Raw genomic sequence first — 24101 nt, 5'->3', positions numbered from 1 at the left:
CATCCAATACTCACTAGATGTCGGCTACTTTCACAGAGACCAGAGATCAGCTCTGATTTCCTTGTTGTTAAAGACTGGGACTGTGGAAACTATAGACCTTTATCATTATTAAATTCAGACATTAAGATATATGCCAAAGTTCTCTCTAACAGGCTGAACAAATATATCTCTCATTTAGACCCTGTCCACACTAACCCGGGTAAATATGAAAAAGCACATTTGCCATGAAAACGATTTCCATCCACACTAATGTTTAACGAATGTTTTGCATCCACGTTCTACACTGAAATGATTTTGATAGACAGTTGTTGTCATGGTTACGGCACTCCCGCCACGCCTCTCTGTTTAGATTACTGGCGCGCGATCAGCTGATAGCGTTAGGTAAAAAGTTGCAGAGTTGAACAGCTGGTTAACGTTACAATGGCGCAATCAAAAAGTTCAAAGGCTAGTTTTTTTGTATGGACCGAGATGAGCCAGAATAGAGGGCAATGTATTGTTCATGGCATGGAGGAAGATGGGACATGTCTTAACTGGTGTTATATCTCATCTGCAGGTTATATGCTTTCAGAAAATATATAGTTTAGGACATACATGGGCAACATACGGCCCGCGGGCCACATCCGGCCCGTGGGCTTTCCCTGACCGGCCCGCGTAAGGTCCGTGAAAGAACAATAGTCAAGAGCCTAGCATAGAGATAATGCATGCAAATCAATATCGTTGTTTTTATTTTGAAAGCGACTGCTATTTGTACACCCATACATTTGTGCGTGGATGCATACGACGTAAACACCCTCACTGATGTGCTGGTGAATAGAATGTATGCTTCTGCGTCGACATAATGCAGTTGCCTTTACGTCGGCGTAAACCTTTCAAAGTTTTGTGTCTCTTATGTCTGCGTCGCTCACCACCGCAAAGGTTGTTAGAAAGAACTCCTACTGCTGCTCGTTGGCGATACGAAGTGTTCATTTCAAAACGTTACTGGCAGATAGACAGTTTACAATAAGATAACCCCGTAATTGTAACCAAAATATGTCTGAGTTTATTTGCAAAGCTTATGTCAGCGAACTAGTATGATGCTACTACCCACAGGTTGCTTGAAGCAGCCGGCTCAACCAGGGGGTCAAGAGCGTGCAGATTAGCTTCGGCATGTTAGCATACGCCATTTTCAAATGTGGCGCTGCATGGAGCATTTGGAACCAGCTCCATGCACGAAAATCCGTGTTGGGCACGAGCTCTCATGCGCGTACATGTTGGTGGGCGGGTACCTATCCGGCGGCTACAGCCAAACGTTATTCAGTGCGTATTTCTTGAGGATCCTATGAGAAGACGTGCATATTATGGTTGTTTATCCATCATATCACAAATAAACAAATAAAGAAAATTGTATTGATCTTGTTTCGTTGTTGTTTGTCCCGAACAAACATAGCCTAAACATGATTAAAGACAATAAATTACACAACAGTGGCATACCTTGTCTCGTTACACCATGGGTCTCCAACACGTTGCTCTCAACCTATAGCCGCCCCCTTTGGAGCTTGCCAGAGGCTGAAGCACTAGGCTACTACATTTAAACACAATTATTGCCGCGAGGCATTCCAGCCTACGAATTTAATAAAAAGTAAACCATGCATAATTAAAAAAAAAACTCAATTTAGGCTACTTCGCTATGCAATAAGGATTCCATTAGAGCACAGCGCACGTTCAATGAATGAAAAAGGCCTTGTCTCGCAATAAATAGCTGGAAATTCCAACACTTTTTCAACTACACGAAACTTTACAGTGATCATCAAATACCCTCTAGATTTAAATGCCCATCAGCCTCAACATTTAACTATATAATAAAAGTCAAAAAGTAAATTAAATCCCATACCAAAACCGAAAATCGTCTGCGTTTGATAGCCTGGTATGCCGCTGCAAACAAAACGCATGTCTCACAATAACGTACAATGTAAGAAATAAAGGTCTGCCTCGAATAAGCATACCTCAAATAAATACCTGTGCTTTGCAGCCTAAGTAAATAGCAGACCCTGGACATAATTTAGGATTTACGGAAATGCAATCATACGATGTTGGACGCCTGGCGATGCTCTGGCCGTCTACTGTGCCTCTGACACCGCTGCCTCATTTGGATGGTAACTCCACAGGTGAGCGCGAAGATTGGACGTCGTGGATGCGTCCGCAGACAACATTCTCTTTAACCGTTACTTTACCATCTGCGGTGTACAACTCAAAGTAAAGACACCACATTTTAGATGAGTTGGGAACGTAATTGTCCGCACAGGCTGACCGTTCTGTGCGTTATCTTCAATACTATCTTCAATAATATTGAATATCTTCAATATAATTTTCAAAACAGAGTGGCTATTGAGGGCTCTGGCTCCAGTCATTATTGTGGCTACTGGCTATTATTGGCTTGATTTGGTCATGGGCCAACGCTAGAATATGTTTAGAGCACCCGCTATGAGATGGCAAACAATAAAATAAAAAACAAACTAATCATAGACTGTAAAAATGCGCTACACTTGGCACTAAAAACCGAATAGTTTATTTATAGTTCGACTACGGATATTTCACATCAAGTTCGAATGCATATTTGCAGCAGGACAGCAAGCAGACCGCTCTTAGAGCCGCTGTGTTATCCAATGAAATTAAGTTGCGCTTCAGGGCGACTCCACTCGGACTCCATGCGCGTTCCCGAGCAACTTTTTCTTCTTCTTGTTACGTGGCAAGCAAAGTATGTGCATTATCGCCACCCTCTTACTGGAGGACGACTCTCTTTTTACAGAATATCCAATATAAATCGACGTGGTTCATGCGTCATTTCCAGCTTTAGAACTTGGCGCATGGTCAGAGCCGACTGGCGCTGGATCCGAGCCCCAGTGTTCAATATGGCGTTGACTATGAATTGGCCGGATTTACTAGCCTAGCCTCCACCATTTATTTGTATGGAGGGCGGGACTTAGTCACTCTCTCCAGTTATATATAATACCTCCATGGGCTCAACACACAGAGCGAGTTGACCAATCACAGTTATGTGCATAAAGTTAAAGCAAAAACATAGCCTACATTTTTAAAATAGTTTTCATAGGCTGTCATGTTGATTAACTAATGACAGCCTACTATTGTCTGCTCCACATTTTCGTAGTCTAATTCTGCATAGAGTTAATTTAATGATGGTAATGATTTAATGATGAAATATTGCTGAGTGTTGATGAAATGGTGGCACAGGCCTATCGGTTGTACTGAATCCTTCACATTTTCATGACCTAGCCTAATTATGACCGCCGCGCAGCGAAGCGGTCATATAGGTTTAGTCAGATTTTTGTTTTTTCTTTTTCGCATGTCCAAATTTCTGTCAATGATTCCCGGGACACTGAAAGACCGGGGTAGACGAAACTTGGTGGGCATGTAACCCCATATGGATAGCATGGAACCATCGTTTTTCGTTTTGATCTGTAGCCCCCCCGCTGGACTGCACCCCCCGAAAGGAGGGTAGGGCAGACACAGTTTTCTGTGAATATCTCGAGAACCGTAAGGTTTAGGAGGACCATTTTTTTTTTGTATGTTGATCTCAAGGGGCCATGTCAACCCATTCCATAACCACTCATTTCATGTATAGCGCCACCTAGTTAAACACAAAAAAGTAAAAATGAGGTGTTGTAATCGCAGGTATCTGTGACCTAACATAGTCAAAACTGCACGAAATTGGAAGTGTAGGATCATTATGACACCCTCTGAATGCACGCCAAGTTTCGTGGAATTCCGTTCATGGGGGGCCACACAATAAATTAATTTATGTTATTATACACCAACTGGCCTGTAGGTGGCCGGAGACAGTTTTCTGTGAATATCTCGAGAACCGTAGGGCCTAGGAGGTCCACCTTTTTTTTGTATGTTGATCTCAAGGGGCCATGTCAACCCATCCCATTACCACTTATTTCATGTATAGCGCCACCTAGTTAAAAATTAAAAAGCAAAAAATGAGGTGTTTTCATCACAATATCTCTGGCTGACATATGTCAAAACTGCACGAAATTGAAATTGTAGGATCATTATGACACCCTCCGAATGCATGCCAAGTTTTGTGTACTTTCGTTCATGGGGGGCCTTACAATAAAACAATTTATGTGTACATTTAGTGACGTACACCAACAAGGATTCCCAGGACACTGAAAGACCGGGGTACACAAAACTTGGTGGGCATGTACCCCCACATGGATAGCATGGAACTGTCATTTTTCGTTTTGATCTGTAGCCCCCCCGCTGGACTGGACCCCCCGAAAGGAGGGTAGGCCAGACACAGTTCTCTGTGAATATCTTGAGAACTGTAGGGCCTAGGATGACCATTTTTTCCGTATATTTGCCTCCAGGGGTCATGTTAACCCAGTTCATGTGCACACATGTGCACAAACAGATACACACACACACACACACACATTCACAGTAATCATGACACATACTCACACAGTAGACATATGTACGCTTCCATGCACAGGCACATACGCAGGCACGCACACACACACACACACACACACACACACACACACACACACACTCACACACACACACACACCCACACACATAACATAAACATAACACAAACAATCAAGAATTTCTCATAATTATGAACAGGCAAGATGGAGATGGGGTTGTATAAAATGAATTTTACATGTGAAATCTATGAACTAATCATGTTTTGGTACTTGTTGTCTAGCAGATACCAGTGAGAATTGAGTGTGGATAATGCAATTTAGTGAGACAGTTAGAATCATATAGGCCTTTCAGCGTGATTTCTTTTTGTGGAAAAAATGTGCTGGACTGGGCGGTGGTCATATTTTGTACCGCTCTGCGGTACATCTAGTTATATAGATATTGTAGTACTTTTTTATATCAGTCTTTGAAAACTGAAAAAAAATAATTTTCGAGAATGAGGATTAAATACTGGACATAGATTAAATATTGCTGTTTTTCCTTTGTCTCCCTCACATTTTCATCTGTTCTTACGACTAGTAAACAAAACCATATGATTTACTTAATGTTATACTGTACAAGAACAGAATAGAATTGAACAGAATTGAGTTCAGACTTGAGTTCGGTATTTTGGGTCCGGCCCTCCTCAACAGTCCCAGTTTGTCATGTGGCCCCTTGGGGAAATTAGTTGCCCACCCCTGGTTTAGGATGTTTAATCTGTTTTCCCTGGACAAAAGAGGCCAACATGTATCCACTTTACTCTAGATTCGCCTATACAAAATAGAGGGCAATGCATTGTTCATGGCATGGAGGAAGATGGAACATGTTTTAAATGGTGCTATATCTTATCTACAGATTATATGCTTTCAGAAAATATATATTTTAGGGTGTTTCATTTGTTTTCCCTGGACTGTATATGCCAAAATGTATCGGCTTTACACTATATTTGCCTATACAGAATAGAGTATGTATTATGCTTGGTGTGGAGGAAGATGGAAATGTTATTATGTTGATTAATGTTAAATTTCATGTACATTCATGTGCTGTTTTATGACTTTAATGAACCATGACCCATGTACTGTATAGGCATGCATTGTATATTTGTGTAGATCAATAATTGTTGGCATCTATCATTAGGGGGGAGCTAATTAAACTGAATCTTAAACTATATGCATAAGTAGATCAGAAATAATTATTATATCATTATTCATCATCCTCTGACTCCTCTGAAAGGAACTTGTGTGGATTGTCACATTGTTCATTTTGACACGTTCCACAGGCAGCAGTGCAAGGTAATCCATATCTTCTACACAAACAGCGGAGTGTCTTGCAGAAATGCACACAATTAAGAACAGTTGACTGTCTCTGTACTTGGATCTAACATGAAAGAGTATTTGATTGATGTTGATTTCATTCCATTCGGTAATCAGTATCTGAAAGCTAAACTGAGGGAGCGGTATGACATATGTTTCACAGAAGGGAAAGGTTTTGAAGGCATGGTGACACTGAGAGAGAAAACATCATGCATCCTCAGGTCCTACTATAAGAACACTAAAAAAGGTGGAGATGAAGAGTCATCAGTGACCTCTTAATCTGATAAAACATGAAAAACACTTTCCTAGGCTGAATAATGCTTCAGATATAGCCAAAATTAGCCTCTGGTGGCCATCTTGGACGCCATCTTGAAAATGACAAGTCTTTGAAAATGATGAACTGATACTTTAGTCTGACATATATGAATCAGTGACCTTTAAATCTGATTAAACACGACAAACACTTTCCTAGGCTGAATAATGCGTCAGATATAGCCAAAATTAGCTTCCGGTGGCCATCTTGGACGCCATCTTGAAAATTACAGTATAAGATTTTGAAAATGATGATCTGATACTTTAGTGTGACATATATGACTCAGTGACCGCTAAATCTGATTAAACATAAAAAACACTTTCCTAGACTGAATAATGCTTCATAGCCAAAATTAGCTTCTGGTGGCCATCTTGGATGCCATCTTGAAAATGACAAGTCTTTGAAAATGATGAACTGATACTTTAGTCTGATGTATATGAATCAGTGACCTCTAAATCTGATTAAACACGAAAAACACTTTCCTAGGCTGAATAATGCGTCAGATATAGCCAAAATTAGCTTCTGGTGGCCATCTTGGACGCCGTCTTGAAAATTATAAGTCTTTGAAAATTATGAACTGATACTTTAGTGTGACATATATGAATCAGTGACCTCTAAATCTGATTAAACACGAAAAACACTTTCCTAGGCTGATTAATGCTTCAGATATCCCAAATTAGCTTCCGGTGGCCATCTTGGACGCCATCTTGAAAATGACCCCTTTACTGGGGTCAGATTTTACTAGATTTTTAATATATTATTAAGTACATCTAAAGGTATCATAATCAGTTGAAAAACCTTTTGTATCAATTTTTTTGAGGTTAGGTGTTTTTTTTTTTCATATATTGACCCGCCTATATTTAGGCTTACATATAGACAGTTCCAACGAGTTCCACAAACCATTTATCAGCCTGAGTGGCCCAATTAGTCATTAGGCTAGGCCTAGGCTACATATCAACATAAGAATAGCTTGTGCTAGTTTCAATAACGTCAATGCTTTAGCTCTGCTAACCTTTCTCTCTGCCTTCCATCCATATGTAAAACAGCAAGCAACCACGCAAATCCATCGACTGTCAAAACTCCTGTAGTTTTCCTGGAACTTGATCGTTTGTAGGGTCAGGGGCCGCTCATTTATCCCCCTACATTTCTGTAAATAGACTTGACCTTCAATCGGTTCATTGGATAAACCAGAAACACATTCCCCATTCCCAGGAGGCTTTGCTCCATTCTAGCCTAGTCTTACGTTAATTTAAGTACAAACAAACGATGGCCGCGTACGACTCACGGCCGCGATAAAAGCTCTATGGGCCAGCCCGCACCGCGCAGACTCATTGGCCGGCCCACCGGGAAAACTCCCGATCGTCCCGATTGCCACTCCGACCCTGTATGGTAGCGGAACTAACTAACTCTGCTCTTTTGATCCCGTGAGGGAAATTTGGTCTCTGCATTTATCCCAATCCGTGAATTAGTGAAACACACACAGCACACAGTGAGGTGAAGCACACACTAATCCCGGCGCAGTGAACTGCCTGCATCAACAGCGGCGCTCGGGGAGCAGTGAGGGGTTAGGTGCCTTGCTCAAGGGCACTTCAGCCGTGTCTACTGGTCGGGGTTCGAACCGGCAACCGGTTACAGGTCCGAAGTGCTAACCAGTAGGCCACGGCTGCCCAATGCCCATAAGTAGAGTAATGTGTAATGAAGTGGAATAACACAGGGAAAAAGTATTGTACACACTAAGAAAAAGCACTAAGGCAAGGAAAGGGAAGGAACGGGCTGGAATCCGTAAGTAGTTAGAGAGTAGTTTTCCTTTCTATCTGTGCAAGTTTGGTTAGTAGCCTACATATTGATGGGCTATAAAAAGGTGTTTCATTACCAAGGTGTCACACAAAAAACATTTCATGATGGATGAAAGCAAAAAGCTCCCCCAAGACCTTTGCAACCTTATTGTTGCAAAACATATCAATGAAACTAGATGCATTTCAAAACTTCAGAATCTTCCAGTAAGCAGCATGGGAGCCATTATCTACAAGTGGAAGGAACATCACTGCATCATCAACCGGCCATGCACAGGATCTCCTCGCAATATTTCTGACCAGGGAGTCAGAAGGATAGTCAATTCCAAGAGCCAAGGACCACTCGGAGAAAGCTCCAGAAAGACTTGAAGGCAGCCATTCAATTAAACAGTTCTGGAAGTAAAGATCAGGATTCACAAGAGGGACCCCTGGAATCTGTTTAGAACAATGGGCCAAAATCACACCTGATACTGCGACTAATAAGTTTTGTCATTCAGGAAATGTCTTGAAGCTGTCATTACAAACAAAGGCTTTTCCACAAAGTATTGAAGAAATTTCAGTAGGCATGTTCAATACTTTTTTCCTGTGTCATTCCACTTTATTACACATAACTCTTATGTTTGGATTTTTTATATGTGTGTTAATATAATGTGTGGTGAAAATTTTGAATAGACTCACACACTGGAAGTTTAGGCTAATTACTGGGGGGGAAAAATTAAGCGTTCAATACTTATATATACTTATACTTATATATTTATACTTAACCACAAATTTCATAAATCCTCTCCCATATGGCGCAACAACCACCTCTTAACAGGCAACGTGACGTCAAAATGACGTAGATCTCTCTGGCGCGCCAGGGTTTTGGCCGTGTAGCCCACGGTAGCGCACCACTCATTTTTTTTCAGACGAGCGCGACCAGGCGGAAACAGGAAGATGGACTAGTTCGAGGGCAAGCGAGTTGCAGTGTTTTGTTACAGTCGTGAATTTTTAATAGTTTGCTGGATAAGTTAACAAAGTTACCAGTCAGAGTTGCAACACATGGAATTAAGAGGAAAGAATAGAAACGATTTATTTTCAAACAAAGGATATCTATTAAGGCCTGAACAAAATCTCTTTCCACTTCAGGAAATTACACAAACTCAGCCAGCTGCTAGCTAGCTAGCCAGCTAACTAAACTGTTTAAATGATTAAAATTTCCCTCGGGATGACTAAAGTATCTATCTATCTATCTATCTATCTACCTGTGCGCACACCTTGGAAACTAGATGATAATGATGGTGGTAGTTGTGAATAGTAGCAACCAAAGTCTGAAGTACCATCACAGAGGCTAGGTAATAGCAGAGCCCGTTTACATTCTCTGCTACTAGTGTTTATTAATGCAGCTTCTTCTGCTGTGTAGCCTAACGTAGTTAGCGTTAATCTTTTCACAACAGCGACACCTCTGTTCAGGAGAATATTGCAACTAGTGTCGTGACCATGACGCGCGAGTATAAATGGTTACGGCGCTTCTGTGACGTCACATTGTCGCGCTACAGGTCGGGTGCGTCGAGTATAACCGGGCCTTAAAGGAACACGCCACCCAAAATCAGTAGTGATATATGTTCTTACCGTAACTTTCACGAGTTGAGTCGTACCTCTCCCGCGTCGGTAGGTGCACTCAAACGCTCTGTCGCGCGGCGCGAATGTGTTAGCATGTTGCTATGCTAGCGGGCTCTGCCGTGGCCGTAGAGAGAGGCACATAGCAGTATTCAAACACCTCCACGTTTTACCTACTTAAATACAGTTGCACGAGTAGTTGATGAAAAATGTTAGGGCACACAACATGAAACGTGACGATTTTCCAAGCGAATAAACATGAGAACTACAATGTGTGGCGCAATAGCACTTGGGAGTACTTCGACCTAGCGTGGTAATATTATTAACACCTAATTGTAGATCCTATCCACCACAGAGTTTAGAATCCATGCTGGATCGACCCTCAGCCTCTCCCTCCCCTCTGAGCGAGAGAGGCACACACACTAGAGATGCGCTGATGGGCTATTATTTCAACCATAACTGCATAGCAAAACGCATCATCCATCAGCCATCCATCAGCACCAAAGTTTGTTGACCAATTTTCAAAACCGCACCTGCTGGTTGTTTTAATGTAGGCTATATGGGTGATGCAGCGCTGCTGACGTGAGGCTGGAAAGCCCTTGCCTGTTCTAGAAAGACTGATCTAATGCAGCAAATATATTAAAAGGCAAAAGTCGTACATTGGCTAGGCCTATCCCCAGAATATCAGCAGCAAACTCAGTCTCTGTTGCGCAAAACAGTCTCCAAATAAAACGCACATCGGCCTGTTGCCTATTCTGCCAGCTTGTGACAATATATCGTCCAAAATGCTTGATTGCATTGCATTCTCCACATTTTTAGCTACATTTTCATGTACCACATCAGCATTTTTGTTCAGTGAATCTTTTGTAAATTGCTTTACAATTACCGTCGGGCCCTTGTCAGCAGACTTCGGCTTGCCTCTTGCCATATTCACTCCTTGTCTTCCGATGAACATCTACAGATGTTCACCTCCCTAAATAGAACCAACTTCAACCTGTGTTATATCCTAGATGAGACTGCCTGAGTTATTTTGTTTAGATATTAGCCTATATATAAAACACATAATTGTAGCCTACCATTCAGGGAATAGGCATTTAAAAGAGAGACAGAGAGTGATATGACTAAGAAATGACATCGGGCGATGGCAGTGCGAGATGTTCAGAACGTAAGAGCTAAAACTTCTACAAACTCACTAACATCCACAGCGGAAAAAGAAGGTAAGAAAAATAGTCGGAAAACTTAGATGTGTAAGGCAAGCAAGCAAGTTTGGCGGTTGTTACTAAAAATGTGAACATGCACGTTGCATTGTTGTGCGGTGGACTTTCAGAATGAATGGAGTCGGAGTTTCTTTAATATCGAGGCGTCATATTTGTCCGATGGCCTGCTATAAAATGAATTGCGATGTCTGTCTGAAAAAGACGCGCTCGTGCAGTCAAAATGAATGGGAGTCTTCAGAACAGGCTTGTCAGTCAACCTGACATAACAGTGTGTAAAGTAGCCTATAATGTGAATGACTTGTTATTTTATCAAGGATTTCTTTCTTTTTGCAAAAAATAAAGTACAATAGGCATTAATTAGTAGGCCAGGAGCATGCTGAAATTATGTGGCAAATTGCGTTTTTTATTACAATGATAAAATTGTAAAAGGACGTGACCGAAGCTGAGGCAAGCCAGGCAATAGGCCTTATGGAAGCATATGAGTAGCTTTTTTCAAATGAGAATGCAATCTGCAATATGCAATTCAAAAAGACATTACATTATGCAATTGACAATTCATTATGCAATTTAATATTGCAATTTGCAATAATATCCAACAAATTGTATTTTAATCTGCAAAGTGACAATGAAATCCTAAAATCAATTCCAATAATTTTGGTTAAAAAATAGAATAAACATGGATTGAATTGCATTCCATTTTGCCATGGTACTTCAGTCTCAAAATTCAAATGGCAATTCATTTTGCATTTCAATTTTCAATATTCAGTTTCATCATTTAACTGTCAATTCGTTTTGCAATTTAATATTTAAAGTGCAATGTAGGATTGCATTTTAAAAACATATTTGGCAAAACTGTCAATGCCAGCTTGAAAAGATTTTGGATTATTTTGGGCAAAACGTTTTGCCATCGTTTTGAGGCATTTTATTCAAATGGAAAAGAAATAGCGCCCCCCGTGATTGCATTGCACTTTGGTCACGCTCTTTGTGTTGCAAAATTCAAATGGCCATTCAATATGCCAAACGCATTGCAATCTGTCAAGTCTCTCGTCAAGGCGGGAACTAGGCTACGTCACTTCCGTGTTAACGTCTTCTTACCAGAGCCCGTCTACGGGCTAATGTCTTATTAGACATTCTCTGTTCTTACCCAGTTAGCGTTTGCAATGGAGGAGTTTGCAGTCTCTGGCCGACAGACCCGGCTGTAGAGTACAGTGACAGAGGGGGCATTTGCGATTTTCAAGGGGGCACATTTTTTTTTTGGGGGGGGTGGGGGGTGTTGGCGCCGCAAACATATCATGTCACAGTTGATGAATAATGTTAACCGTGACCGCGAGTAGGCCTAGTGTCCGCGAGACCCAGCTGTGTTCTTACATTATTAAGGCTCTTATGTTGCTGCTGATAACTTTGCCAACCAGCGGCAACTTTAGTAGCATCCCTCCCCCCAGCAATTAGTAGCCTACAAATAAGCATCGTATACAACAATTCAGCGAGATAGATTTGGCCAAACGTGGGCCCGGAACGACCGCACCCCCCGGTTTGCTTATGAGGCTAGCCAGACCACGGAGGGGAGTCTCTGTTGTGTGTGTATGTGTGTGTGTGTGTGTGAGAGAGAGAGAGAGAGAGAGCAGGGCAAGGAAAGGCTGTGAGTTTTAGCCTAACTAACGACAATGGACGACAGAGTGGGCGATCTAGCCCTACTTGTCCTGTGAACTCCAAAGAGCTCCGCGATCTCCCTAATAGGAGAGGTAACCCTCTATTCCCTCCAGTGGTATCCACAGAAGGTCTCCCCACCGTCTAGCGCCCATTAGCTGTAAGGCCTCAGAAATCTTTGAACGGACCAGGTTGACATCAAATCGGACAAGTAGGGCTAGATAGCCCACTCTGTCGTCCATTTTCAGTAATCTGTCCGTTGAGTCAGACTCGTTGACACGGTGGTGTTCTACATAATCAGCCAGAGACCTTAGTGCAGCTGCAAACTTCTCCATTGCAAGCACTAACTGGGTAAGACGTAAACACGGAAGTGACGTAGCCTAGTTCCCGCCTTGACGAGAGACTTGACAGATTGCAATGCGTTTGGCATATTGAATGGCCATTTGAATTTTGCAACACAAAGAGCGTGACCAAAGTGCAATGCAATCACGGGGGGCGCTATTTCTTTTCCATTTGAATAAAATGCCTCAAAACGATGGCAAAACGTTTTGCCCAAAATAATCCAAAATCTTTTCAAGCTGGCATTGACAGTTTTGCCAAATATGTTTTAAAAATGCAATCCTACATTGCACTTTAAATATTAAATTGCAAAACGAATTGACAGTTAAATTATTAAACTGAATATTGAAAATTGAAAAGCAAAAGGAATTGCCATTTGAATTTTGAGACTGAAGTACCATGGCAAAATGGAATGCAATTCAATCCATGTTTATTCTATTTTTTAACCAAAATTATTCAAATTGATTTTAGGATTGCATTGTCACTTTGCAAATTAAAATACAATTTGTTGGAAATTATTGCAAATTGCAATATTAAATTACATAATGAATTGGCAATTGCATAATGTAATGTCATTTTGAATTGCATATTGCAGATTGCATTCTCATTTGAATAAAGCTACTCATATGCTTCCATAAGGCCTATAGGCCCGACGGTAATTGTAAAGCAATTTACAAAAGATTCACTGAACAAAAATGCTGATGTGGTACATGAAAATGTAGCTAAAAATGTGGAGAATGCAATGCAATCAAGCATTTTGGACGATATATTGTCACAAGCTGGCAGAATAGGCAACAGGCCGATGTGCGTTTTATTTGGAGACTGTTTTGCGCGACAGAGACTGAGTTTGCTGCTGATATTCTGGGGATAGGCCTAGCCAATGTACGACTTTTGCCTTTTAATATATTTGCTGCATTAGATCAGTCTTTCTAGAACAGGCAAGGGCTTTCTAGCCTCACGTCAGCAGCGCTGCATCAGCCATATAGCCTACATTAAAACAACCAGCAGGTGCGGTTTTGAAAATTGGTCAACAAACTTTGGTGCTGATGGATGGCTGATGGATGATACGTTTTGCTATGCAGTTATGGTTGAAATAATAGCCCATCAGCGCATCTCTAGTGTGTGTGCCTCTCTCGCTCAGAGGGGAGGGAGAGGCTGAGGGTCGATCCAGCATGGATTCTAAACTCTGTGGTGGATAGGATCGATCTACAATTAGGTGTTAATAATATTACCACGCTAGGTCGAAGTACTCCCAAGTGCTATTGCGCCACACATTGTAGTTCTCATGTTTATTCGCTTGGAAAATCGTCACGTTTCATGTTGTGTGCCCTAACATTTTTCATCAACTACTCGTGCAACTGTATTTAAGTAGGTAAAACGTGGAGGTGTTTGAATACTGCTATGTGCCTCTCTCTACGGCCACGGCAGAGCCCGCTAGCATAGCAACATGCTAACACATTCGCGCCGCGCGACAGAGCGTTTGAGTGCACCTACCGACGCGGGAGAGGTACGACTCAACTCGTGAAAGTTACGGTAAGAACATATATCACTACTGATTTTGGGTGGCGTGTTCCTTTAAGATGGCATTAATGAAACACATCCACATTTTCGCTACTTAAATACAGTTGCACAAGTAGTTGACTAAAAATGTTAGGGCACACAACATGAAACGTGACGATTTTATAAGCGAATAAACAGGAGAACTACAATGTCTGGCGCAATAGCACTTGGGAGTACTTCGACCTAGGTAGTAATATTAATTAACACCTAATTTTAGATCCTATCCACCACAGAGTTTAGAATCCATGCTTGATCTACTCCTCAGCCTCCCACTCCCCTCTGAGCGAGAGAGAGGCACACACACTAGAGATGCGCTGATGGGCTATATTATAACATTGCTGTGTTTATAATGTATATGGGATGTTTTTAATGTAGCCTATATGGGATGCGGCGCTGCTGACGTGAGGCTAGAAAGCACATTGGCTATGTTGTAGCCTATATCCCCAGAATATCAGCAGCAAACTCAGTCTCCGTCTTGCAAAACAGTCTCCAAATAAAACGCACATCGGCCTGTTGCCTAGCCTATTCTGTGTGCCAATATAGTCTACATGAAAATTTGGTACATGAAAATGTAGCTAAAAATGTGGAGAATGCAATGCAATCAAGCATTTTGGACGACGTGGAGAGACAAGCCGGCAGCAGATTAAATGCTCGAGAGAGAAAAAGATGCTGTTTTAAAAGGACGTGCAGACCGAAGCTGCAGCAAACAGGTGATATTTAGACATTTATTTCACAAAATCCAAGACTAAGAACAGACAGACTATGTAACTGGACACATTGAGGCCAAAAATATTGAGAATTCTACAGGGAATGTTGAAGACGAAGGAGTGAATAGTGGCAAGAGTCAAGCCGAAGGCTGCTGACAAGGGCCCGACGCTATTGTAAAGCAATTTACAAAAGATTCACTGAACAAAAACGCTGATATGGTACATGAGAATTTAGCTAAAAATGTGGAGAATGCAATGCAATCAAGCATTTGGACGATAGGCTATATTGTCACACAGAATAGGCTAGGCAACAGGCCGATGTGCGTTTTATTTGGAGACTGTTTTGCAAGACGGAGACTGAGTTTGCTGCTGATATTCTGGGGATATAGGCTACAACATAGCCAATGTGCTTTCTAGCCTCACGTCAGCAGCGCCGCATCCCATATAGGCTACATTAAAAACATCCCATATACATTATAAACACAGCAATGTTATAATATAGCCCATCAGCGCATCTCTAGTGTGTGTGCCTCTCTCTCGCTCAGAGGGGAGTGGGAGGCTGAGGGGTCGATCAAGCATGGATTCTAAACTCTGTGGTGGATAGGATCTACAATTAGGTGTTAATTAGTATTACTACCTAGGTCGAAGTACTCCCAAGTGCTATTGCGCCAGACATTGTAGTTCTCCTGTTTATTCGCTTGGAAAATCGTCACGTTTCATGTTGTGTGCCCTAACATTTTTAATCAACTACTTGTGCAACTGTATTTAAGTAGCGAAAATGTGGATGTGTTTGATTAATGCCATCTTACTCTCTCTACGGCCACGGCAGAGCCCGCTAGCATAGCAACATGCTAACACATTCGCGCCGCGCGCCAGAGCGTTTGAGTGCACATACCGACGTGGGAGAGGTACGACTCAACTTGTGAAAGTTAAGGTAAGAACATATATTACTACTGATTTTGGGTGGTGTGTTCCTTTAAGGCATACGGGGTTCCATTGGGTAACCACTTGGATAATCATCCCCTTCTTGAACATTTGCAGAAATATAAGTCAACCAAGGGTTTGGTGTCTTATTTATATGATGTGTTTACTGCAGAAAAACATCCTCCCATAGGTGCTGTCTCAGTTTGGTTTAGGGAGTTTGACAGACTGTGTGTGGAGCCTGACTGGGATACTATCTGGACTAATATTTTCTCATCTTCCAAATGCCTGGCCCATCAGCTAATACATTTTAAGTTTGCCCATAGGGTCTATATGACACCATGCAGAGCTTACTTAATGAAAATGTCAGCTGATAAAGTTTGTAAAAAATGCACCACAGGTTATATTGGGGACTATTTTCACATGTTTTGGGAATGCCCACCTATTGTCAAGTTTTGGGAACATGTTGTCAAATCACTCTCAAAATTGTTAATGTATGATGTGCCTTTATGTCCAAGGTTACTTTTACTAGCTGATGATTCTGATGTAATGTTTAGCCTCCAACAGAAAAGGATCTTAATGGCGGCCTTGACCGCCTCAAAAAAAGGCCATTTTGAAAGATTGGTTTGTGTCTGACATAAATCTGGCAGCGGTTTGGCATTCCTACATTTTGGACATTTTAATTCTTGAGCGTGCTACGGCAAGATTTCACAAAGCCACGTCACAAACAATTGATAACTGGTCAGCTGCTATATATTTCTTTTCTTCAAACACTTGATGTGTCTCTGAAGTCATGATATGTAGCCTATGTTTTGCCTTTTCTTTGTAAATACTTGTGTATCTCAGCACTGTAAGTGTAACCTTTGTTTTGTTTTTTTTGTTTTTGTTTACATTTTACATTATGCATTGCTGTTTGGTGTGTAATTTGTTTTTGTTTTATGTGAAAGCAATAAAAATATATTAACAAAAAAAAAGAAGTTCAGTAAGACTGAACAAATGACTGACATATTCGGATCCAAATGTAAGCAATTATTAATTTCGCCGATTTAATAACAAAAAAGGCTTGAATTGAAAAGGAAAAATAACTAGACATGTATTTCCAGAAGAAAATTCCAGTGCATGCAAATTTGCTAAAGTATTGCTAGAGTAATTAAAGTGGTTGTTAGGGTGCCTAGGATCAATATTCCTAGTTCAAGGCCCAAGTTTCTATGTAAACCATTTGTTTAGTAATTACACAGAAGAGAGAAGAGAGATGAGAAGAATGGTATTGAGTGTTATGCCACTATCATACAGAGATCAGGTGCTTGTGCAGAAAATGTTGACAGGGGTGGTCATTGCAAATCTTGGGGTGGCACGGCAAAACTTATTTTAGCCCAAAGTTGGATGACATGTTAGTCGGGGAGCCAAAGTCTCAAAAATGGGTTGAACCTGACATGGTCTGCCATACTTTTTTTTTATCAGAAGAATGTGAAAATTATTTTTTTTCCTTAAATCCTCAGTGGTCTGTCAATAAATGCATTCCAGATACACAAAACACAAAACATGTGCTGACAACATCCACTGAAAAATAACTACTAAAATACATTTCTACATGATTTTGCATCAATTTAATGCAAAAAATGTAGGCGTTTGCAGGCAAAAAATTTTCCCCAATATTTTTATCTTTACTTCATTGGCAATCAACTATTCCCCCAAGTTATGACATCAGTCAATATACCATTCTTTTCATCAAACAGTATACTCATTCCACAGAAAAAAATATAAAAATCCAACCAAAATCAATGGATCTGTGATGATCTGTGGAAAATTGAGGACATCGACTGCTTTGGTAAGTGTTTTTCGACGGTCACTAAAGTTTATGTAAGCGAAGGACTAATTTACTGAATAATCGCTGATAACCCCTTCATTTAGTTCAGCGTTATCGACCGCTAGTATAACGTTAACGTTACCTTCCCCCACTTGGAAATGACCAGCTGGTATCTGCTTTATTTCTAAAGCTTTCGCTGAATTTAAAATTATGTGAAAATTACGTTTTTTGCAATAATACTATCATTAACATTAAAAGCCACATAGGCTGCAAGTTAGCTACGAATTATTGTTACATTAGCTTGTAGTTATCCAAATTTTGCTGCAATTTCAAAACCAGATTAATCGGGATCCGCTTACAGAGGAATATTCGGTAAGGTCTGCTGTTTATTTCGATATATGGTTTGCTATGTTTTGACCAAGGTGTTCGTGAGAAATGGGTGTGGAGATCAGGCTTGTGCAAAATTCCAGAGCTGAATTAAAACTGGCTCTTAAATTCCAATTAAATTCTTGAATTTCACTTGCATTTCAATTGTGGTAGCAAACAGGAAGCAGAATTGCAATTCAAATTGTGCACAACCCTGGTGGAGATGGACAAAGCGAGGTGTGCACAATAGAAATATGATTAAACGCCATGCATATCCAACGTTAACACAAACTATTTATCACAACACCTAGCTAATATCATTTGAAAGATCAGGTTCTGCTCTTTCACATGATATCTGTGTAATTTATGTGTGATAAGTAGTCTGTGAACAATTCAACAGAGAATAATGGGTGTGAATTTGGACACATTTTGTGTCCGTCGGCCACATAGCCAGGGGTGGCCAGAGTTTATGTTGTGGTGGCCGTGGCCACCCCTGGCCACCCCTTAGGGGCATCCCTAGTTTTATTACATTACTAATAATGTATGGTGTTCTTTATACAGCATCATCACCAGGGCTTTGAACCGGTTTGAAAAGGAACAAAAACGAAAACCGGGAACTTTTTGTATTTTACAGGGAACAGAAACGAAACCGGAAACGTTATTATTTTTTATGTTCTGGAACAGGAACACTTATTTAAAAATAATGGTAACCGGTTAATACCGGTTTTATTTTGTTCCTCAAAGTTTTCGTTGCCTAATTAACTAAAAAAAAAAAGTAATTATTTTCCTGCGCACGTTACCATGACAGCTGAGGTTCACTTCCTGTGTGACATCACATCAGACATTCGCTGACTGAATGGAGAGAGAGCGGTGGATTACAAAGTCTCCACTCCACATCTGCTTTTGTGACTGCATGATTTCTTTTATTTTTATTATTATTGGCTGTTAGGCATATTTTTTGCATCATGGAAGGCAATTTACTCTCGTTAGGCCTAATGTCAGTCACAAATCTTTGTTTTTTTTTTGTTTGTTTAAAAATGCCAGGTTGGTATAGCCATTTTTTTAATTTTTGCGAAATGTTAAATGTGAGCCACTGTCATTACAGGCTATAATTAGTAGGCTATGTTTGTTGATAAACAATAGGCCCTACCTGATGAAACAGGCCTAATTGCAAGTAGGCCTAAGTAAGACAAAACAAAAGACTTGTTACGGTATGAGTAGGCCTACTGGATGGCCTTTCACCCCGACAGTTGGAATTTGTTGTTGCCCGAGTGGCATAACCACGTGTCTTAATAATGTCGTTACGTTTGTGTGGAAATTTTCTCTTTTAACAATAAACTACACATTTGAAATAATTGTAGGCCTATTTAATTATTAGTATTATTAATAATAATATAATTATTATTATTTAATAATGGTTGTAATATTATTACATTTGGTTTAAGCTGGATGAGAAAGATGTGACATAATTCTATAGCCTTAAACAGCTGACAGGAACGAAATTAACCGTTCCGGGAACAGTATTTTTTTGTTCTAACCGGTTCGGGAACGTCAATTTATTGGTGGAACTCATAACCGGAAACGTTATAATTCCGTTTCTGTTCGGAACGAACCGATTGGAAAAAAAAATCGGTTCAAAGCCCTGATCATCACAGCATAGTGTTCTGTAGACATCACAGTAGATCAGTCTCCCCATTCCAAATGGCTCTTGCTGAAAAATGCTGCAAATTGGGAAGCACCTTCACACCTCGATGTCCACATTTTCTGTGACATGTTCGTGGAGTGATGCCTTCTCTGTCCGTGTGTGCCAAACTAAAACCTGTGGAATCAGGAAAACAGTTCATAGTAATTATGACGGTCAACAGGGCCATTAACCAAGCTTTTACACACAAATTAACTAATTAATTTACAACTAATTAACTTTTACAAATGTTTAAATCCACACAATTGGTGAGGTATCACATAAATATGACAAAATACCTTTTTTTCTGAGGTGTCTTACTCTTTTCACAGATTATTAAAGGGTGTGGTACATTGATTCACATATAAATATGTGAATTACATAATAACCACCTGCTCATAAACATAAGCATAAGCATACACGTGTGTAAGATGATATAAGCAAGAGGAAATATGCTGAACACAAGATACACAGTCTAGTAAGTAACCGTGGGAGAAATGGCCACAAATTAAGCACAAAACAAACACGGGAGTGTTAAGGAATATCATTATGCCAGATGAGCACATAAGGGGACAGGAAGTATCCAGGTAATCATTGGATGTTAGCAAGTCAGATTGCCAGTACAAGTATTACATTTAGCAAGCTAAATAAACCCTCACACAGGGGTGGATAGGTGTGATGAAGGCGAGCCATCAGCCTCACCTTTGTACAATTGTTTGCTCTGGGTTCGAGATACTCAAGCTTGGTGACTTTGCTCATGAAGTCGGACTCCTGCATTCCGGCCTTGGCCCCCTTCAAAATGAAGCGAGCTTCGACATTGGCCAGGATGAGGTTCAGATTGACTGCAAAGCCTAAGGGAGAGGAGGGGAAAAAAGGGAATAAATAAAAATGTATATATATGGGCAATTCCATGCAAAACTGTCACATCCATAACGCCAACACAATGCCATGGTATTTATGGCGTTATGGACATGACAGTTTTGCATGGAATTTCCGATACATTATATGTATATATATATATATATAGCAGTGCATAGAGGTATGAATATACAGAGGTAATCCCTCTGTCCTGGTTCCCCGAGTCAATATTTGCCAAAGTATAACATTTTATGATATCCAGATGTCAGCAAAAGAGAAAGGCTCTATTATTATATAAGGGTGGTGGTAGCATAGTGGGTAAGGAGTTAGAATTCAGTTTCCAGAAACGTTGTGGGTTCAATTTCCATCGTTGTGCCCTTCAGCAAGGCACTTAACCCTGAGTTGCTCTGGGGAGACTGACCCTTGTAGTAATTTACATATAGTATGTTAGTCCCTTCGGATAATAGCCAAATGTATGTTAGTCCCTTTGGATAAAATGAATGGCCAAATGTATGTTAGTCCCTTTGGATAAAATGAATAGCTAAATGAATAGTTATAAGCATACTTGAATGAACCATAAAACCAGCGTGACAGATAATGACACAGTTTGTAGCCATCATGTAAATGCTAGCAGCCAGACACGTATTCACAATGAAGCAGACGCTACCTGAACCCTCATGTGCACTGTACACTGACAGACTAATCGGCGGCTAATGTGATTCCCCCAAATCAGACAGCGTAATGATGTGGTTCTCAACATTGTTCCTCGGGGCAGAGCCAGCCCTATGGACAGGTCATCTGCCAGACAAATTAGGCCTATTTTCCTGTCAAAGTTTTCTCTTTGGATTCCTTGTCAGAACCCATACTGGAACAGATTAAAACACGGGGCCTGTTGAATTTTGTCCAAAAATTCAATATGGCGGCCTTAGTCCAAAATGGCACATTTTTACACTTTTGGCTATGTTATAGTGACATTTTCATTAAAAACAGTGTCATTTAGCAAAATACATCTATCAAATACAAATTTACAGAGGTTAACTCATGATTATAAAACCCTAAGTAAATTATAATATTGTCAGAAATGGAAATAATCTTAGTTACCAGTCTTTGCTATCATCTTTTTCATCCACTATTACACTTGCAAAAAAGGAATTCTATCAGAGCAAGATTGAGAGCTAACCTGACTCCGCCAGATGGATGCTTCGCATTTGCTCTGCATGTCCATCTAGGAACTTTCCATTGGAGAACTTTTGGGAAGGGGCGAAAATATTGATTAGCTGATTGGATGAACCACCTGTCTATCACCACCTATGTTGGTTATCGACGGGCCAAATCAACCAATCAGATGAACGAAGTGTTCTTCTAATGCCTTTGTTTAACATACAATTACATTAGGTAACGTAACTAAAGTTAACGTTTTTAAACTTACCATTTGTATGTGACATGACCCTCATCAACGAACCTCATCCCCACCAAGTTTTCACGGTAGGCCCAACACTTCTGAAGAAAGTATATTCCTCCATTATGGACTGGAATCGGCCGTGGAGAATGTCTGTGTCGTTCATTCCTCCCAGCTGCATGGCTGAGACTCATAGCTTCACAGCTTCCCCAGTAGGGTTGGGCACCGAAACACGGTTCTAATATGGCACCGGTGCCGACGCAAACGGTAGTAACTGCATCGAATAACAACGTGGATTTCGGTGCCTCATTTCGGTGCTTAAATAGCGTTTTTATTTATTTATTTTTATACGAGGCATCACTGCATGTCATGTGCCATCTCTAACGTCTTGCTCTGATAGCAACACATACAGATACAGTTAGCTAACATAAACACTGGATGTATAAACCAGGGGGGTGCACCACATAGGGAGTGGACAGTGTTTGACAGCTTGCGTGAGCCCAAGTAGCTTAAAGCAGTGTTTCTCAAACTTTTTCAGACCAAGGACCACTTAACCAATAAAAAAAGAATCACGGACCACCTAGCTAAAAAAAAAAAAACAGTAGACCTACGTCAACATTATATTACACAATAAGCCTACTCACTGAACCACCTTGCTTACTGTTTTTGCACCTTGCTTATTGTGTCAGAGGATTCATATGATTTAAACTGGCGTAGCTATAGGCAGTGTTGCAGGATTTACATACAAGTTGGTTCAATATTGCAACTATTGCAATTACCACGTTTGCTCGTGGACCACTTGAGATAGCTTGCGGACCACCAGTGGTCCCCGGACCACACTTTGAGAAACACTGGCTTAAAGCGATATCGCGAGCTCCTGTCAAAATGTAGCAGTGGGCCTAACTACACACAAGAAAAAGGTTATGAAACAACATCAACAGTATACCTTACACAATATCCTTGCTAATGCGGTAACTGGCATTTATTGCATTGCATGTAAATGCAATGGACTATTATCGCTGTTCTTCTTAATATTATTGTTATTCTTCTTCCGACCAAATTTGACGTTCAAAGGCTCTAAAACCACTGAACCGTTCGACGTCATTCAACCACTCCTACAAAGGTCTTGTAACGGAGATTTGTTCTATGTTTTTTCACATTTGTGAACTTTATACTTTTTTAGATATTTATGATAAAAGAGCAAGAAATTCTCATAGAGTTAACATTGACCGCCGTGGCGGCAACTTTTAGCATTATGACGTGACCTGCAGCTGAACACAATCAACAGCTGAACGCGAGCTACTAGGCCTACTACCACTGGAGCTGTGAATCTTCTGAACGTCTTCGCCTGCTGTGCCGTGGTCATAGTCAGGGGGCCAAAACTGATATTAAAACTCTGTCGGACACTTTTTGGTACAAGCATACAACCTATCCAGTATTAATATTTAACCCGTTAACATGTGTTCTAGCCAGGTTGTCAGCTTAGAAAATGTTTTTTTGTCCATTTTAACACTATATTCTTATAAGTGGTAAAAGCGGATTTTTTCCCCAAAGTGCTTTCATTTTCTTCCATGTTACCTACTGTAATTTTGGGCAAATGTGCAATATAATATATATATAATATATGTGCAAGCATGATCATTAAGGTGGTTGTCAAGCTGATTTTTTTTTTGTGTGTGTATGACTTTAAGCAATTTCAGGCCAATTTGTTGGTTTCCTGCTCAACATGACATACCAACACTAAATGTTGAATATCTCCACAACCACAAGGACCATATACATATAAATGGTATCAAATGAAAGCCAACACTCATGGGATGTCGGCAGAAGTGTCAGAATGAACATGTATTGTACAGTGTAAGAGAACAGAACTAGAACATGAAAAAAAACAATCTTCACCTAAAGAGAACCAGTTTTCAAAGTGAATATCAGCTTGGAAACATAACATAGTATCCCAAAACCTCTATCAATCAGTACCCCTATCTATGGGAATGAGTCAAGCCAAGTTTAAAGCTTTTAGGGAGAGACAGTGCAATGCTGCACAAGTTGTAATTCTTTAATGTCAAGGCAGCAATGTAGAACTGTAGATGGTGGTCTATGGTGCTCTTTGA

At 40.5% G+C, this 24101-nt stretch overlaps 1 protein-coding gene across 2 annotated transcripts in view; it reads right to left on the bottom strand.

Moving 5' to 3' along the window:
• LOC143130550 (galactosylgalactosylxylosylprotein 3-beta-glucuronosyltransferase 2-like) overlaps positions 1–24101 on the bottom strand; it is a 101969-nt gene that overhangs the window by 24406 nt on the left and 53462 nt on the right. The window contains exons 3-4 of one of the 2 annotated variants that reach the window (XR_012987997.1): positions 20436–20584; positions 19792–19871 (exon numbers count right to left, since the gene is read on the bottom strand). Coding sequence is in view for 1 of the 2 variants with exons in the window: in XM_076289995.1 (XP_076146110.1) it covers positions 19794–19871; positions 20436–20584 (227 nt within the window). In the remaining variant the exon portion in view is untranslated. Of the gene's footprint in view, positions 1–18852; positions 19872–20435; positions 20585–24101 lie in introns of those variants that run through there. The other variant, XM_076289995.1, reaches the window with a different exon arrangement.

The sequence above is a fragment of the Alosa pseudoharengus genome, unplaced genomic scaffold (genome assembly GCF_046254945.1).
Source record: "Alosa pseudoharengus isolate Yale_2024_CS ecotype anadromous, Long Island Sound unplaced genomic scaffold, YU_APseudo_1.1 YU_APseudo_1.1_scf_1, whole genome shotgun sequence".
Lineage (NCBI taxonomy): Eukaryota > Metazoa > Chordata > Actinopteri > Clupeiformes > Clupeidae > Alosa > Alosa pseudoharengus.
Note: the sequence above shows the minus strand (reverse complement) of the source record. Positions and strands in the feature narration are given on the sequence as shown.